This window comes from Mus musculus, chromosome 2, assembly GCF_000001635.26.
Source record: "Mus musculus strain C57BL/6J chromosome 2, GRCm38.p6 C57BL/6J".
Taxonomy (NCBI): domain Eukaryota; kingdom Metazoa; phylum Chordata; class Mammalia; order Rodentia; family Muridae; genus Mus; species Mus musculus.
Window position 1 is genome coordinate 35,412,462 of NC_000068.7, and position 19,638 is coordinate 35,432,099.

Sequence of the window (19,638 nt, forward strand, 5' to 3'; positions counted from 1 at the left end):
ACAGTTCTCACTTCCCACCATGTTTGAGGCAGGGTTTCTTGGGGGTTCCCACTTCCTAAAGCAGCCTGACTGACCTAAGACCTTCCAGGGATTCTCTTGTCTGTATTTCCACCTTTATGCTTGGGCTCACACACGCAGGCCACTGCATCTGGCTTCACACAGCTTCCAGGGGTCTGACCTCCAGTTTGCACACTAGCACGGCAAGTGCTTTGCCCGCTGCACCAACGCTACCATTCCTTGCTTGTTTTTAAAGTCTGTTTAGGCTTGATACTTCGGCTGCTTTCTGAGAACGTGAGTGGGTAGCGAGCAGCAGTTTGGAAAACACCAGCTACCATTTCCTAGTTTCTGATAGACACGCGTTCTCTGCTTGTGTACGGAGTGGATTCCTGGCTCTGGGATCTCCTAGCTCATAATTTCTACCTCATGGATATGTTTTAGCTGAATCTAGAGAGAGTTTTCTTGGCTCACCCTAGACCTTGTCATTTTCTCAGCAGCATCCTATGTGGCCTGTAAAGTCCTTAACACCCAGTGTTTATGTTTAACCTACCACTGGCCATTTCCTGCTGCAATTACCACAGTGTTCAGTCTGGTTCAAAGCACCCAGATCTTAGTTTCTTAGCCAAAGCCCATTGAGGAAGGTCTACCCACTCCTGCCAGCATCCCCTCCTGCCAGCACCCCCTCCTGCCAGCATCCCCTCCTGCCAGCACCCCCTCCTGCCAGCATCCCCTCCTGCCAGCACCCCCTCCTGCCAGCACCCTCTCCTGCCAGCACCCCCTCCTGCCAGCACCCCCTCAGCACTCCCCTCAGCATCTCCTCAGAACCCCACTCAGCACCCCCCACCCCAATCTCCTGTCTGTCCTTACTTTGGATTGAACCAGTCCCATAGCTGAGGCTCTTCAATGCGATCTCCATTTCTACCCTTTTCTCTCCGTCCTTCTACGTTGTCTTCTTGATAACTGTGGGTCCTGTGGACAAAGGTAGGACAAAGTTGGTAAGGACAGGTGGCTTCCATGACTCGTGTCTCAAGGGAAAGAAGGCATCACTCACACCACTGGGTGGACTGGAGGACTCAGGGCACTGACCCCTTGATCCCTACACACTTCTGATAAAAGGTACAGCATTTGCCTCTCTGGCCACCATGTGGGTCAGGGGCTGAGGTTCCAGTGACCCTGTAACCCTCAGTTATTTCAGAAGTCGGTGAGATGTTTCAGAACAGTACTCCAAGGGACATTTCTGTTCTGTGTCTATTCTGAAATTTCCACTTCAGCCTGAACTTCACCCTTAACTGGAGAAGAAAGGGCAGAGGAAGGAGGAAGGCAGACAGGAAGGGGGGGAGGAGGGAGTGGGAGGAGGGGGAGGGAAGCGGGGAGACACTCAGAATTCCACTTGTAAGTTAGCCTCCTCTGAACTGGTGAGATGGCTCATCCTGTAAAACTGCTTGTCCTGAAAGCCTGAGCATCTGAGTCTGGTGATCACACACTGGAACCCGTACTGGAAAGGCAGAATTGCCTCCTGAAAGCTGCCTTCTGACCTCCGATGAGTACTATGGTGTACACACAGCTGCAATCATACACACGTCATACACACAAACACACTCCCCACCCCTCACAATAACAATAGAAGCTAACAACAACAAAAACAACAACAGCAATGAGGAGACTCCATGAGTGAGTCCAGTGAGCCAGAAGAAGGGAGGGAGGAGGCCATGGGTCCTCTGTGGGTTTCAGGGACTTAGGAACCCATCCTGATCCCTTACCCATTTTTAAACCAGCTTGGGAACCACCAGTCCTTCTGCCATCTGTTCTCACCAACCTCTGGAATTCTAGGAAATGAAAAAGAATATAAACACATCTAGAAATCGAGGCGGTCCTGAACTTTAAGGGTCGGGTAGCACTAGAAAAAGTGAACGTCAAGATGCAGCTCATGAAACATGGACACGCAAAAGGCAGCTGAGCTAAAGGCAGAGAGTGGACTTGAGGGGCCTCAGCTGCGCCCTTCTGGGCAGCCCTGAGCACTCTGCTCATCCCTGGGACCCCTGAAGGATAAGGGGCAGGGAAATCAGAATGGTGGAGACCCTGCAGACCTGAGAGCCTGTGGTCACGATCTCCTCCTGCTAGTGGAGTGACTTTGGCATACACTCACACTGTCTAAACTGCCACGTTCTTCTCTGAAAAGGGTAATCAATAATAATCCTTCCACGAAGGGATCTGTAATGACCAATGAGACAGCAGATATGCAAGAGCCTGGTGAACATAAAGCGGCTGTAACGAGGGGTAATATTAAAATAAGAAAAAGCACCTTCCCGAGAATGACTGCATGCGTGTGTGTCTGTGTGTGTCTGTATACATGCATGTATTATAGAGATTAATCTGAGAAAAAAATCCCATTGCCCAATCAATGAAAGCTTCAGGAAATCTGAAGATTGACAACAGAAAAGTTAGAAAATAGTTATATATCAATCTTGGCCCTGACTTTTGATAATCATGGTTAATAATCTCTACTTTCAGGTGTCTCTAGTGAGAGAAAGTTGGATGCAGTGACAAGGTGACTCTGAACAGGCATACAACATTAGGGACCCTGTTTGGAGGTGGGGTCCTGGCTTGTAGCTCAGGCTACCACAGCCGCCCTCCCATGTGGCCTATGGCAGAGACAAGAGGCTCACTCCACCACACCTGGCTAAGAAATTCACTCTAGGCCTCAATTGCCTCTGGAAATGTCTGAGATAGTTAGTGAATTCAAGACGTGCTTATAATAATTGGGAAAGAAAACACACACACACACACACACACACACACACACAAAAGTCATAGGCAATAGAGAAAGGCGGATAAGATATCTCAGTGGGTACAAAGGTACTTGCTACCAAGTCTGATGACCCAAGTTCAATTCCTCGACCCATAAGAGTAGAAGGAAAGAACCAAGTTGTCCTCCAATCTGCGCACGCACACGCACGCACACACACACACACACACACACACACAAAGACACACACACAATTTTAATAAAAGAAATATTAGTGGCTAGGAAGATTGCTCAGTGAATAAAGTGCTTGCTTCAAAAGCATGAGGACCCCAGGTCAGATCTCCAGCACTCTGACAAAATCCAAAGCAAGCGGTACAAGTGTAGAACCCTGGCACTTAGTGGGGGGTAGGGGGGGAAACCAGGAGTCCTGGGTTGGCTGGCCAGCTGGTATAGCCAAAATTAATACCCAAATTCAGTAGGAAGCTTTGTCTCCAAACTTGAGGTACAGAAGAATAGAATAATAAACCTTGCCCTCTGGCCCACACTGGTACATGCATAGGCAGGCATAACCATAGACACCCACTCACACACGTGCACATACCACACACATACACCAAGAAAATGCCACTGGTTCATTTGGTTACCCAGTGTATATTTTCGCATGACCTTGGCAATCTCAAATTCAAGTTTCACGTCTATTCTCCTCTTTACGGCTGAAGTGAGGGCTCAGTGGGTTTGAGTGTGTGGCCAAGACCCCTCAGCAGGTAAGGATACAAGGCAGGTGTAACACCAGGGAATGAATTACACCCAAATGAAGGCTACGTGTGGTGAAAGCTGTTACAAATTATTTCTTCTGAACTTCCTGGCCACCATGCAGAAGATAAGAAACTGGAACTGAACGTAAGTCCTCCCTCAGTGCCTCACAGCAGCACTGAGGGTACACACTACAGCATGCAGTTCCCTGGGCTCTTTCCCTACGTCAACCAAAAATGGTCCCCATGACAATATTTGAGGAGAGTCCCCTGAGCAGAACCGAGAGCAAAACTCATCACTATTCTACAAAGACCAGTTTGGGGACTAGCAGAGTTGCAGCCCTGACCCCAGGGCCCTAGCAATCCTCCTCCCTGTCCTGGCCTCTCTCCTCCCTTTACTGTGGCCCGAGCACTACATTGGCTGGCTTGAAGAGAGGAAATCAACTTTAGGGGCTAAAAAAAAAAAATCAAGTGATCCAGACATCCAATAGATACACAGAATTCAGAACACTTACTTTGTGTGATATATCCACAAGAAAGAGCCTTCTGGGCTAAGGACAAATAAGAAATAGAAACGTCATATACTTTTAATTCTCAGAAAGGCTTCACTGCAGTGGTTTTCCTTAAGCGTTTGGGTTCTCAGGGGATTCCCACAAGCATCACTGAGGAACAGAAGTGGGCACCCAAACACTCTCAATTCTTGTTTTTATTTGGGGGATTTTTTTCCCTCTTTCTCTCTTTTAAAGTCACCCAGCTGTTTGTTACATGACAGGAAGGTCCTCTTCCACCACAGTCCCAGAAGCTGGGCAATGAGGAAGGCGGGGAAGGTGGAAGCGCCACGGCCAGCCACCTCAGGCTGAGGATTCTTCCCCACAGGAAATAGCCGCCACATTCAGCTCAGATCCCTTCTTCTGAGCAGCCCCCATGGGTGTTGCTTTAACCAGAAGGCTAGGCCAGCTACAACTACTTTAGGGCACTAGCTCTCATCAGTCTTACACGTGCTAGGCAAGTCCTACACACCGAGTGCTGGGGCTCATGAAAAATATACAATGTAACAGAGAAGGCAACATACAGCAACATACATCCTGGCTAGGGAATTTGCCTGGGAAGAACTGGTAGAAAGCTAGTGTGGCCAGAGAGCAGCAATGAGCATAAAGAGTTGGTGTGGAGAACAGTTAGGAAGTGGGCAGTGGTCAAGGCAGCCATGGCTGGTGACAGTGCTGACCAGAGAGGCTACTGGAAAATGTGTGTGGTGGCTTGGTGCCTCTAATTCCAGCCTTGAGCAGCAGAAGCTACAAGTTTGAGGCCTCCCTGCTCTGCATAGCAATGACCAATGAGAAGTGTCTCAAAAAGACAGGACTTAGTGCCATACTGAGTAATTTGGTGCTGGGCAGAGGCACTGTGCCTAAACCCTATGGCTGACTTTGCTCATCCCATCGTTAATAGTTGTTTCAGATTCTACCAGGGTCTCTTTGGCTCTTATCTCCTCTCCCCACTTCCTCCCCACACCAGAGATCAAGCCTCCTCCCAGGGAGCAAACATCTGCCTTCCTGCCCTGTTACCTCCTCCAGCTTTGCCCCAAGATCCATACTCCAGGACAAAGCCCTAATGTACCTAGCTCCTAAATCAATGTATTAATGTAGTGCTTTGGTGAGCCTAGCCATGCACTGTTCCACGCAGTTGACACACAGTGGCTTTGGGAATCCTCACACCACTCTGTCCCCAGCCTTACTCTGGAGGGCAGGGGCAATCCATGAGTCTTCTCAAAGTCATTCTACTAATGAGGTGCAGAACCCCACATCTGAGCCTGTGGAGTAACTCCACATCTTACCATAGGAGGAGGAGGAGGAGACAATGAGAAGGAGAGGAAGGCAATGAGGAAAAAGGGGGAGACAATTAGAAAAGGGGGGACCATGAGGAAAAGAGGGCAACTATGAGAAGAGAGGAGAAGACAAGCCAACATTAAGAACACTACTTGACATTGGGGCACTATTTTGTAGTTAATGGTTGCCATCATGTCTTTAACAGCCTTCCTTCTAAATTTTACCATCTTCTCCTAGAATCTGCCAATGATATTCAGGCTCAACTGTCACTTTAGCAGCACTAATCCTCCAGGCACAGCTCAAAAAGTCACCTCTTCTGTGCCCTCCCTGATCTGATCCTGGCATGGCACTTGGCCCACAGAATGTGTTTTACAAATGTCTATGAATCTCTTTCCAGGGCAGGCAGTCTCTGCCTCCTTGTCTCACAGTCTCTCACGGTCTCCTCTCTACCTCAACTCCCTTCATTCACCTTAAATCACAGGCTCCTTATGCACGGAGCTCACCCAATCCATACTGTAATGCCCTATGGTGAAGGGCTCTATTCGGCTTTCATGTGGCCCTTGAGCACTCAGAAGACGGGAGCACTCTTCCATGGAGCCTGAGGCGGAGGATCTCAAGATCTAATACTACTTAGAACAAAGATATAAACCACTACTGACCACCCCACCCTGTTCCCCTGCAAGGCTGGCCCCCAGCAAGGCTGGCCTCCACTCTGTCATCTGCATAAAATGGCCCAGCTCAAGGACAGGCGTGCTGTAAGTAAAAGAATGGCTCACAGGCAGGCAGGCAACAGGGGCTCAAGTCCTCCCCAAACATGACCATAAACTTTAATTGAGCATTCTTGAGACTTGGTGTTGCCATCAACACACACACACACAGAGTCATTCCCACTTTGCGGAACCATTCTAAGAACAGGAGTGACACAGCCTGGGTATCCACACATGCTCAGTAACTCCGGCCACCTTCACCACCTTCTTTATCTCAATGGTTATACTAACCTGTAAGATTCCTTCTGGCTCTAAAACATGGCACTGGATTTTCAAAAACCTTGAAATCAAATGCCTTCCTGGACCATATTCTCCTTATTCATTTATTATTTTCTTTAAAAAAATTTATGGGAATAGGTATTTTGCCAGCATCACTTTCCACAGAGGCCAGAAGATGGCATCAGAGCCCCTGAACTAGAGTTACAGATGGTTGTGAGGCACGGTGTGGGTGCTGGGAATCAAACCTGGGTCCTCTGAAGGACCAGGGAGTACTCTTAACCACTGAGCCATCTCTCCAGCCCTTATTATTATTTTTTGAAACAGGATCTCACTGCAGTCCTATTTGGCCCAGAAGGCAGTATTAGTTTTAAATGACTTATATACTAGTTCTTGGATATAGTCAGTTATATTTAAATCCCTTTGAGCACAGTGCCACCTGCCTCTCTAGGGTGAATGCCCTTGGTCCACCTCAGGTCAGTGCATAGCCAGTTTGGATAGTGCCAGAGACCTGTTCCCCTTTCTGTACTCTGGCAGAAAAACAAGTGATTTCATGAATCAGAAAAACAATGTATCTAGAGTCTTAGTATCAAACAACTGCCTAAAAAGTAGCCAGACCACCTACAGCCATGATGCTCAGAACATATGCCTGGCAACAAAGATAATAATGCTCTTTCAGAGATGCCACACCCGTATGTATGTACTCTTGAGCTTTCAACTCTCCTCTCCTCTCTTCTTCTCTCCCTCTCTCTCTCTCCCTCTCTCCCCCTCCCCCCTCTCCCTCCCTCCCTCCCTCCCTCCGTACCCCCCCTCGGTGTGTGTGTGTTGCGGGGGTGAGGGGGGGATGCTGATGTGTGCAGTGCCTATGGAGGCCAGAGGAAGTCACTGCATCCCCTGGAGCTGGAGTTACAGGCAGCTGTGAGCTGCCCAATGAGGGTGCTGAGAATTGAACCCAGGTCCTCTTGAAGAGCAGCAAGTGCTCTTAACCACTGAGCCAGCTCTCTACTCACCATGTCTTCATTAGTGAGCCACTCAAAAAACAGAGGCATGGCTCTAATAAGACAACACCAAAGGTGTCTAATCAAACTCCGTTCAGAGCTTGCTGGTTATCTAAATGAGTGTTCCAGCCCCAGAGGACAAGCCCAGTGAGTGGTTGGAGACATACCTTCTAGACACCACAATCTTGATGCATGTTTTGCCCATCAGAGCAAAGACTGCTACGGTGTAGTGAATGTGTCTGTTAAAGCCCTGTCCCCAAGATGTGGCACTTGGAGGTAGGCATCTGGGAAGTATCTAGGTTTAGATGGGAGCCTAAGGCTGGGGCCTCATGATGGATTTAGTGTTTTCATAAGAAAAGGAAACAATTACAAGTTGCTTATTCTCCATCATATGTGGGTCTGGGGAGAAGGTGGCTGTCTACAAACCAAGGAGAAAGGTTCACATGGGAACTGACAAGGACGGCACCTTTGCCTAAGACACTCTGGTTGAAGCCACCACACAAGCTGTGGTACCCGGCTATTATGACAGAGATGACCAAGATGAGGATGATGAAGGCAGTGGGAATTTTCTTGTTTGCTCATCAGTGGTACAGGGATTCCTTGCAAAGCTAGGCAAGTGCTCTACCACTGACCTGTGATCTCTACAGTTTTGTTTTTAGGGTTTTTCTTTTTCTTTTTAAAACGGAGTCTCATTCTGTAGTTCAGGCTGACCATAAGCTTACTATGTAACCCAGGTTGGCTTTAACTCACAGTGATCCTCCAGACTCAGCCACTCAAGTATGGGGATTGCAGGTCTGATCCACCATGCTGGGATATTATCCTCATTTTTTAAAAGTAGGGAACTAAAGAACAGAGTAGCTGAGTAACTTGCCCAAGGCCACACAGGCAGTAAATGGGCGTCCAGGACCAACCAGGCAGTCTGGCTTTAAGGTCTAGCCAAGATGTTCTTCAGCCCAAGAGCCTAAGGGTAGCCATATCCAATTAGTGAATCATCTCTTAACTTGAACTAGCTTCCTCAATTCAAATGGCCTACTCTCCAGACCTTTTAAGTTGGTCACACCCTATCTTGTCAGGCCTTTTCTCAAAAGTGGCTATTCAGAATGAAACAACAGAACATCCCAGAAGTGGTTACATGTTTGCTACACTTTGAAACTCTTATCTTGCTCATTCCGACTGGAAGGTTGCCCCTCCTACTCCTGGACCTAAAGATACAGTTTTCTTTTTGTAGCCCCAAGAGTTCTGCTGGCTCATCTGATTTTAAAACTCAAGAGTCTGAAAGAGATAAATCAGATGGCTGACAATCTAGATTAAAGAACTCTCGGGCCACTAAACACTTCACCTTTAAAAAAAAAATGTATTCTTCTGAGAAAACTCTGGACCAGCTGAAGTGGAACTGAGCTCAGGCAGTGCTCCTTCTTAGGAGCCTGCAGGGACTTTTTGATGGAGACATATCTCCCCCTGAGGCCTCAAACAGCAGAGCTTCCAGGAGCAAAGGCAGCTGATAGATTTTAATTCACAGATGCATTTGACAACCTAGAAACATTTCATTCACCCTTCTTTCCAAGGGAGGGCGGAAGAGGCTTTCAGCCACTCACGAACGAATCACTGGTAAAACTTGGTATTTTTTTGCAGCAAATCCCAGCAACTTGGATGGTCCCTTTCATCCTGCAAATATTTTAGGACTGCGGGACTCAGAGCTGGTTTCTTGTGGAAGTCCTACCTGGATCATTTGTTTATCTTTTTTTCCTTTCTTTATTTTTCGAGTTTATGAGTATGTGTATTTTGCCTGTGTGGATGGATATGCTCCATTTGTGTTTCTGGTGCCCAGGGAGGCCAGAAAACAATGAAGGAGTCCTGACACTGGACACAGGAGTTTGTGAGCCACCAAGGCATGTGGGTGCTGGGAGTCAATCCCAGGCCCTCTGACAGAGCAGCCAGTGCTCTTAGCTGCTGAGCCACCTTTCCAGCCCCTTTATTTTTAGAGTCAGGGTCTCCTTGTAAGGCTACAGCTGGCCTGGAAGTCACTATGAAGACAAGCTTGGTCTTCCATTTGTATGATGCTCCTGCCTCTGCCTTGCAAGCACAAGGACTCCATACATGCACTACCCTGCCTGGCCTGAATCTTCTGGGATCTGCTTATACAAATTACTTGAGATGGTGGTTTTGGCTTAATGTACTTTCTCTCTCCATCTAGCTTACAGAAATTCGAGGTTTGAGGAGCACGGCATGAAAGAGGATAATTACTAAGGCAGAAGTGACTTGGATGGTCTACAGTTTTAATGGCCATCTGGGGCTCAGGAACACAGGAAGACTGGACTCCTGCTCACGGCTCCGTCCCTTATGTTCAGACTGATTGGTCACTCAGCTGGCACCAGTCACAGGGAATGAAAGCAGCCTTTCTAGCTGGCTTCATAATTACCTGTTGACATATTCCCAAAACACGACAACCACGGTTGAGACAATCAGCATCAACAGGATTACTTTTCCCTTGACATTCATTATTTTCTCCTGTAGAGGCAGGGAGAAAAAAAGAGGGGGAAATAGATTAAATAAACTAAATCTGGAATGAGAGATGGCTTCTGGGGCTGGAGAAACAGCTGTGTGGTTGAAACACCTCAATGAAACACCTGCTCGATTCAGTTCCCAGCATCCACATTTGCAGCTCACAGGTGTCCATAACTCTGGTTTCACAGGACCTGATGCTCTTCTGGCCTCCATGGGGTCCACATATACAAGTGGTACATATACATACTTGCAGGCAAAACACTCATACCCATAAAATGTTTGATGCAGTAAAGATAATGAAAGGCATCTGCCCACATCCTTCCTAACAGGATACATTTGTAACTCACTCAGCGACAAGTGTCTCCCCTCCCCCTATCCCTCAAGCACACAAACTAGTCATGGCCAATTAGGCCAGCACAGTTAATGAGGCTTCATGATCTGAAAGGATGCTGAAGCCCATCCATGTGGGCATTGGAAAGAGAGGAAGTAGCTCTAAGATGTTCCGTAGAATTCTAGTTACCTCTGAGGCTCCCATTCAAAAACTGTTGTTGCTGGAACACTGAAGACTTGCTCTAATGGCTATAATCTAAGCCTGCACCCACTTTTCAGCCCCACCTGGTTCACCCCACTACACCCCCCACAAGCCAGCAAACAACTGGAACTACTGAAGGAGTCAGGTATTTTTTAAATTCTGCATAAGATTGTGAAAGAAAGGGAAGAGGATAACAAAAGACTGAGAAGAACTTTGGGACGGTGATTGTTCAGGAAGGCAAGATGCAGAGTGGGAATGACAGTTGTACACTGGAGATGAAGACAAGAGCTGCCACAAGAAAGGGGTGAGAGCCTCAGGGGCGCGCGGGGCGGGGGGCAGGGGGCAGCCTCCACAACGGGCTTGTGATGGCTATTCCTAGTGGTCAACTTGACTACATCTGGGATGAACTATAATCCAGAAACAGAAGGGCACACCTGTGATCCAGATCTTGAGGATGGAAGACTTGTTTCTGACTTGGATCTTGACATGGAGATCTTGTTGACATGGAGATCTTGAAGCATAGTGATCATGAAAATCTTAGGTCCAGGCAAATGTAGTACAGGCCTTTAATTCCAGGAGACTGGGGTAAGCAGATCTCTTGAGTTCAAAGTCAGCCTGGAACAAAGCAAGTTTTAGATCCAGGCATGGTGGTAGACACCTTTAATCTGAGCCACACCTTCTGCTGGAGGCCTACATAAGGACATTGGGAGAAGGAATATTCACTCTTCTTCTTTCACCTACTTGCCAGTACCATAGGATGATCACCAAGAACAGCAGCAGCAGTGGAGTGGAGTCAACTAGAGCCTAGAGTACTACAGAGGGCAGAGATGGAGAAGTGACCCAAGCCCTTTGGAGGATCCCAGAAGATCAGGTGTGGATCCCAGACATTGAAACAAGAAGCTGTGAAGCTGAAGTTGACTTGGGTACATCAAGATCTTAAAGATGCCGGAACTGTGGGATACCTGCTGAAGAAAGCTGCTTACAGGGAGTGGAACCAGCCCAGGAGAAAGAAGTTTGGTGCAGTCAACAAAGATGAAAAAGAAGTTGGAGATCTGAAGACTGCTTTGATATCAAACATGGAGGCACAGAGTTTGGAGTTTGCCTAGCTGGTTTCCTGTTTTGCTTTGGGGATTATAGTTAAGTGATTGGGTGATTCTCAAAAGAGACTTTGAACTTTGGACTTTTAACATTGTTGAGACTGCTACAGATTATGGGGACTTAGAAGTTGGACTAAATGTATTTTGCATTATGCTATGACTAGGTATGACTCCCTTAGACTCATGTGTTTGAACAAGCCTATGGGGACCAGGGAATGGAATGCAATGGTTTGTATATGCTTAGCCCAGGGAGTGGCACTATTAGGAGGTATGGCCTTGCTGGAGGAGGTGTGGCCTTGTTGGATTAGGTGTGTCACTGTGAGCTAAAGCTTTAATACAGGATGCACAGAGCTCTCAGTGGCCTGAGGGGAGATTGGCAGATGTCAGAGCCTTTGGGGTAAAGAAGAACTGGATCTGAGTTCAAAGAACCTTATTCACCTGTTGAGGGGTGGGGGTGGAGTACCAGAACCCTGGCATTACTGGGGGAGTCACAGACAATTCTAATGGCCAAAGAGAGAGGACAATTGTAGTGTACACCTCATGTTGCTGTTCCTATATTAGGAAGTTTTGTCACGACATTTTGATCCTTTTCAGCACTCTCCTGTCTGAGGAGAAACCGTTCCTCAAGACCAGCTGGCCCTTTGAGATTCTAAAAGCTCAGAGAGGACAATCCTTTGGCCCACAGATGAGCCAGGCCTCCTGTCTGGCCCACATACCTCACAGGCAATGGGTCCTGGCCTTGTCACCCAGAGCTCTGAGTAGATCTTAACTGCTCCCTCTGCCCTGCCTGCTGTTCTGCACGCCCCAATTTCCAACTCATAGTATCACTAGAGTGGCACTCCAGAGACCTCAAGGCTAGGTAGGGCACTCAGAAGAAAGCAGGCTGAGCAAGCCACGGAGAGCAAGCCAGAGCAGCACGCCCCCATGACCTCTATGCATAAGCATTAATGTGCTCTGTCTCTTGGTTCAGAGAATGCACACCACAGATGTCAAGCTATTCATGCGCGCCAAAGTCTGAATTCAACCCAGAGCTTCAGATTAGGCACCCCGGGTCGGGAGTGGGAGGCTCTGCTAGATCAAATTAAACTAGTTTTCTTGTTTTGACAATGGGGATAAGACTAGTGATGGAGGGGTGCAAATTTGAGGACAGCCTGGGCTATACACAGCAAGACTATCTCAAATAACAAACAAGGGCCAGAGTGATGGCTCCGCGTGTAACCTTTTCTGAGAAGTCTGCTGCCTGAGCCTGATACCCAAAATGTACCATGGAAGGGGAGAACTGGCTCCTAAGTGGTGTCTTCTGACCATCAAATGCACATTCTGGTACATGAGCTGCCAGCACCAATCACCACCCCCACACAAGCACATGTACACGCACACGCACACACATTCGTGCACATCTTTAATCCCAAATCTCAAGAAACAAAACTATGCTGCCAGATCAGCCAGGCTTACATAGTGAGACTGCCTTAGGAGGGAGAAAGAAAGGGAGAGGAGAGATAGAAGAAGGGAGGGCAGAAGAGAGGGAGAGACAGAGAGGGAGGGGGGAGGGGGAGAGCAGTGATTTCAGAGCCATGCCATAACAGGATACATGCTTTTCCAAAATGTTAGCCTTCGTTACTGATGTTCATAAAAGACGCTGCTGGGAGGATCTGCTGAAAACGAGGACTGGTCCTTAGAAAGTGCTCAGAACACTTGGAGAAAGTTCTGGAGTGCTGCAAATGGATGAGAACGGGGGACATTCAAGGCCTCGCCACCTACTCTAGCCCAGCCTGAGCTAGAGCTGCTGCCAAGAGAGATGAACTTTCATTTCTCTGATCAAGTCTAAAGACATCCTGGGCTTGCTGGGAGATAAGGGCAAGCCCAGGCCTCCAGGCTCAGCCGTGCCAACCCCACTTACCTAGGATCAAATCCAAAGCCTCTTCCTAGTAGAAGGAGCAGGACACAGAGAAACAGAGTCACCCGTGCCACCAGAGGCAGTCCAGGCTGGTACTCCTGATCCCCACCCTCAGCAGCCTGGTAGGGGTGTGTGTGTGTGTGTGTGTGTGTGTGTGTGTGTGTGTGTGTGTGTGACTTTTGTAGATTTCAGGAATTCATATCAGAACTGACTCCCAAGGTTGATTTCTTCCTGGGCTTCACTAATGGTTTGGAACCACATGCCCTTTGGCTGTGGCTAACTGAAAGCTGTCAGAGCTAAGTGTTAGAAATGGACACAGCGGGATGGAGAGATGGCTCAGTGGTTAAGAGCACTGACTGCTCTTCCGAAGGTCCTGAGTTCAATTCCCAGCAACCACATGGTGTCTTACAACCATCTACAATAAGATCCAACACCCTCTTCTGGTGTGTCTGAAGACAGCTACAGTGTACTTGTATACATAAAAATAAATAAATAAATCTTTAAAACAAAACAAAACAAAAAAGAAACAGGCACAACATGTTCCTAGGATCTAGACCCCAAGTTCCCAGGGAAGCAAGGGCTGTCAGCATGGCCAATTGGTCTTTTAAAACCATTTTGATTTTCTCGCTGATCCAATATGAGACATTTGCAGCCAGCATGGCCTAAAAGTTCTGTGTGTCCTCAGAATTTTCAAACTGCAGTTCTGAAGATTGGTGGATGACCATCTTGCCTATCAGGTAAGAAATGAGTTTGGCTTCTTTCAGATCTTGGCTCCAAGATGACAATCATCATCAGGAGGAGGAGGAAGAAGAGGAGAAGGAAGAGGGGGAGGGGGAGGAGAAGGAGGAGGAGGAGCAAGAAACAAAGAACCAAATAATGGTTCCACCAAAGCGGGCCGAGGGCCTGCACAAACTGTGCCTGGCATATGCTCACTAGAGGCCATTAAGTTTGCCATTCAGAATATTGTAGAGGCCACCTTGAAGGACCAAATACCCCCAGCATGATTTAGACACTGATGCTGCCCCACGACCTCCACTAAAGCCCCTGTGAAGAAGTGGCTTCAGATGGACCTTCACCTACGCTGTTCTGCTTGCTACTATATAAACACCTGCTCTCATGTCTCACCTGTTAACTGCATGGCTTTACAGAAGACTTATACAGTACGTCCTTATAGTTTTAGAGAGCCCAGTGAGCTTACTACAATAATTTTTGAAAGAGGAAAAATAAAAAGGCATCTCATATGTTAGATGGTTGCGTTTATAAAACACGAACATTTCGTATGGGTCAATCTGAGATCAAGCTCTCTAATAAGTATGTTTATCTCTTTTAAAAGTGAATGTGTTGTCTCTCCTATAATTTGTAAAAAAAAAAAAAATCTGGGAATAAAATAAAAATAGGAGTTACACTTTAAAAGAAAGAGGGCAAGGTGTGGTGGCCTGCACCTTTAATCTCAGCACTCAGAAAGGCAGGTGGATCTTTGAGTTCAAGGCCATCCTAGTCTACAGAGCTAGTTCCAGAACAGCCAGAGAAATCCAGTCTTTTAAAAAAACAAAAAACAAAATAAAATACATCAAAACAGAGAGACAGACAGACAGACAGACAGATAGACAGTGGTGGCTGGAGCCCTCCTGTAAACTCTGAGACCCTGTGACCCAATGTTCTTGTCACTTCTCACTTGCTCCTCTGGCCACTCCCAGAGTCAACCCTGCAGAGCTTTGACAGATTAGCACCTGTGTCCCTCCTCCTGGGACACACCAGTGTTAGTGGCATCTCATAAGGCAAGCCTCCACCTTCCTGGATCCACTTCATGGCTCAATGAACACCCCTCAGGAGAACCTCAGAGACCCACTAGCCAGATGGAAACATTCCTTCCAAACAATCCCTCTCTGAGGCAGACACTGGGCGCTGCTGTTTTCTCCATTTCAATCAGGGTGAAAGGTGAACCTCAGCTGGACACACAAGGTTCCCTGGAAAAGCCATTATCGTTGCCTTGGAGAGCAGGAGACAGGCAGGGAAGAAAGCACTTGCCAAAGAAACCAAACCTCCTAGGATGTGCTCTCCACCCCCTGGGCCTGGAAGCCACTCTTTCCTCCCCAAGGAATGAGCAGGCAGGATGAGTCCAGATTGGCACAGACCCTGCAGGGGGCTTGGTAGATGCACCCATATGTTTGTGGCATAAATAAATCAATGAGAGTCCTGAGGGACTTCAGTCCTGCACCACTCTGACCCATCAGCCACCATGAACTAGGTTACTGGGCACCAGTGGGCTCTTGAACACAGAGGCATGCGAGTAAACAAGGCCACTGGGGACCCTCCATTCCCTGGGGGCTGGGGGGGGGGGTCGAGGCAAAAAGCTAAAGAGTGTCAAGGAGTGACAAACGTTACAAAAGCAAACAAAGCAATAGAATGGCAAACTGGACATTGCCTGTTAGCTACACACACACATACAGGCACACAGACACATCCAGACACATATAAACACAAAATACACACTCACATATAGGCACACATGCACACACACATGCACACATATGTGTGTGCACACACATGCACTTGCACGCACACTTTCACACATGCACAAACTCGCACACTAACATACTTGCACACTCTCACACACACACGTGTGCACACTTGCACACACTCACACATCCATATGTGTATGCGCATGCATGCTTACTCACACACATGCACTTGCATACATACTTTCACACATGCACACACTTGCACATTCACACACACACGCACACACACATTTCTAGTGATAGAACTCTCTATACTAGTCATGCTAAGAGAGCACTCCACCTCTATACTAATCCTCTGCCTATAGCACCAGCCTTTGGTATCCCCAAACCCTCAATTATATCCAAGAGTGTTTTAATCCAGCACTACAGGTAAAGATCAGACTAGGTGGTGACTCTGACCATGGCAGGGTCCCAGATGTATCCCCTGGGGAAGTTGCTTTAACCTGAGGTTTTGTCCCATGTGTAATATAGAGACACAAAGATCTCCCTTAGGGCTTTACAAAGGACAGAAATAGACTGTGCCTGCAAAGCATGCTGTACCAGGCAGTCAGCGTGTTCTCCACAACCGGCAGCTATAACCTGACAATGTTCTTAGGGAGAGAGGTTCCAATCAAGAATGCAGAACTGAGTGTTCACCAGAGACAAGAATCTTAGGCTCATATGACACCCCTCACAGAGCAGCTGGGATGAGCCCGAGACCCCAGGTGCAGGCTGAGAGAAGCCTCCCATGAGTGCCCACAGAAGGCATTTGCCAACATCAGGCAGGAAAGTGGCTGAGGGTCACTCTTAGAAGGCCAAGGGTCAGCTTCCTGCCCTGGAAACAGAGTTTCACAGTCCATAAAGAAGTCATTTGCAGCAGGCTTCTCTTCCAGGCTTCTCCACTTACCCAGGTCTGGATGGGAAGTCAGTCCCAGGCATCTATATTCCTTAGGCACGCACAAGGGCTCACCCTGCTGCCATGGCCTGTATGCTTTAATGATAGACTCCTCAGTCCTGGATGATTTAAAGATAGACTCCTCAGTTGACCAATGTATCTGTACTGTGGTACAGATGCTAGCTCACCAGGCCCCAGCAGCTTGGGCCTCTGGGTCCCCTCACAAGACAGAGCTTTATTTATATCAGAGTACAGGTAGCTCTGTCTAGCTCTGGTAGCTGTCTGGGGCTATAGGAGGAAGCAAGGAACTGCCCCACTTACCCACCAGGGTCCCAGAACCTTGTATAGCATCCAGACCTTACTTTCTTCCTGTTCAGGGGTCACGATGTACCAAGTCTCCAGCGCTCCCTCAAACTGGTACCCAGCCCAGCTGTACTACCTATCAAGGTACAAGGACTATACTCTGGGGATCTGCCTGAAGCCACCTGAACAGGAAGCTGCCCAGACCATCCCAGACACAATAACAACAAACTATGAGGCAAAAACAAGTCTGCCCAGTGCTACGTAGTAAGCAACAACCACTCCTGAACATCAGCTATGACGGAGACCAAATGAACTAACCTGTCTTCTGGTTTCCTCCTCTCCTCTCCCTCTCCCTCTCCCTCTCCCTCTCCCTCTCTCCCTCTCCCTCTCCCTCTCCCTCTCCCTCTCCCTCTCCCTCTCCCTCTCCCTCTCCCTCTCCCTCTCCCTCTCCCTCTCCCTCTCCCTCCTTCCTTCCTTCCTTCCTTCCTTCCTTCCTTCCTTCCTTCCTTCCTTCCTTTTAAAATTTTGCTTCTTTAGTGACTTCCATTCCCCAGGTCCTGGGGTCTTACATGATAGAGAGAAGTAGCTGCTACAAGTTTTCCTCTGACCCCCACATACAAGGCACAAATGCATGCACACGCACGCGCGCGCGCGCACACACACACACACACACACACACACACACACACACACTAAATAAAGTTAATTTAAAATAAAAAGAAATTGCCACTGGAACAGTGGTTCTTAATCTTGGGTCATGACCCCTTTGAGGTTGAATGAATGGCCTTGTCACAGGGGTCATCTAAGACCATCAGAAAACACAGGTATTTACATTATGATCTATAACAGTGGCAAAGCCAGTTATGAAGTAGCAACAAAGATAATTTTATGGTTGGGGGTCACCGTGACATGAAGAACGGTATTAAAGGGCCGCAGCATTAGGAAGGTTGAGAACCTCTGGTCTAGAATATCCTAGTAAAGATACTAGGTCTGCGGCCCTGGGGCTGGAGAGCTGGCTCTGCAGGTCAGAGTGCACACCGCTCTCCTAGCATCCCTATCAGGCAGATCATAATCAACTAACTTGGGGAATTCAACCTCTCTGGCTTCTGAGGGCACCTGGACTCATGTGCACATGCGCACATACCGTTACACTGACACACATACCTGGGCATAACCAAAAGTAGAAAAAAAATTACTTTTTTTAATTTGCAGCCAAAATATAGTACATGTATCACGCAGCTCCACACATCCCATCCATTTTCCAACTTTTCCATCATTTTATTGATTTCTGAGTGTCTTGTTTGAAGGACTTGGCCGTACTCGCTTACATGATATACCCCTTTTCACAGTCTACATGTTCACTTCCCTAGGGAATATTGTATCTATGACTTTAAATTCTTTTTCTTAAAGTGCCCCGTCCCCCATCAAGTCAGCTCCATACCTGCTTCCGTCCTGAGCCAGGCCCAGGCTGAAGCATTCTCCAGCTGTCTTTCAGTTCCGCTACAATGGTCCTGGGATGTAACTCTATTAATCCCATTTGTGCATACATGGAAACAGGCTCGTCGGGTTAATCAGCTTACCTGTGTGCACAGCAGACAGCTCTGGGGCTGGGATTTCATCCCAGGAGTTGGCCCCCGAAGGCCCTGCCAACCATCATGGGAAGACTCAGATCTCTTTGTGCTACTCAGGATTGCCTTGTTGTTGTGACTGTTGCCTCCCCACACACCACCCCCACCCCCAAAGAGCCCAAACACTAGGTAGGGTCAGCTTCTCCTCAGATGAACTGGGGGGCCTGACTCAATCACTTTTCTGCCATTAGCAGGGATCTCCTGGTGTGCTTGGTGTTGACTGTCCTCACTTGTATGTCCTATCCGCCTCACACTCACCAATGGCCATCGTGGTGCCCATGGCTCTGTTTTCTGGCCGAGACCACACTTGAGTGAAGAGGTGGCTGGCACGAGGTTGCTGAACATGTTCAGAAGCAATGATCTTAGGTCACAGTGTCTACCTCTAGGTCTCGTTTTGGGCAGTGGGGCAGTGTTGGAATAAGGGGAGACCATTTTATTATAAAATTCCCCATGGGGAGAAACATGATACAATGGATGGGGAAAAAGAAAGAAAAACTAGCTTTCAGTCATGTTTTCATTAAGAAGGTTGGAATCGGAGTTGGGGCTGGAGAGATGGCTCAGTGGGAAGAAGGCTTTCTGCTTCTACAGAGAGACTACAGCTTGGTTCCTAAAACCCACACCAAGTGGCTCTTAACTACCTATAGTGCCAGCCCCAGGGATCCAATGCCCTCTTCTGGCCTCTATGCCCATAAGTACACATATGTACACACACACAGAGAAAATATTAATACTATTAGGGTCAGAATAAACACAGATACAGGAAAGTGAGAGCCAGGACTCTGACTAAATCTACAGACACAGCCATCACACACCACCATGGGCAGTACAACCTGTTCTGAAGTACACCTGCCTCACCACCTCTACTTCAGTCTCCTTTAGGAAGTCTAACGTTAGGATCCAACTACAGTTTTTCCTGGCTGCCCCCAGGAACCACCATCAAAGCATTTTCTACAGCAGAGCTGCTAGGGGAGTGCCGGGCTG

At 47.8% G+C, this 19,638-nt stretch overlaps 1 protein-coding gene across 13 annotated transcripts in view; it reads right to left on the bottom strand.

Moving 5' to 3' along the window:
* The window catches only part of Ggta1 (glycoprotein galactosyltransferase alpha 1, 3), a 64,203-nt gene that overhangs the window by 12,283 nt on the left and 32,282 nt on the right, over positions 1-19,638 (bottom strand). For 5 of the 13 annotated variants that reach the window (XM_011239029.1, XM_011239026.2, NM_010283.4 and 2 more), the window contains exons 3-7: positions 10,771-10,951; positions 9,719-9,807; positions 4,011-4,046; positions 1,758-1,823; positions 865-966 (exon numbers count right to left, since the gene is read on the bottom strand). In XM_011239029.1, the coding sequence (XP_011237331.1) occupies positions 865-966; positions 1,758-1,823; positions 4,011-4,046; positions 9,719-9,807; positions 10,771-10,866 (389 nt within the window). In that variant the 5' untranslated portion in view covers positions 10,867-10,951. The remainder of the gene's footprint in view (positions 1-864; positions 967-1,757; positions 1,824-4,010; positions 4,047-9,718; positions 9,808-10,770; positions 10,952-19,638) is intronic. The other 8 variants (XM_030247542.1, NM_001145821.2, XM_030247543.1 and 5 more) reach the window with 4 other exon arrangements.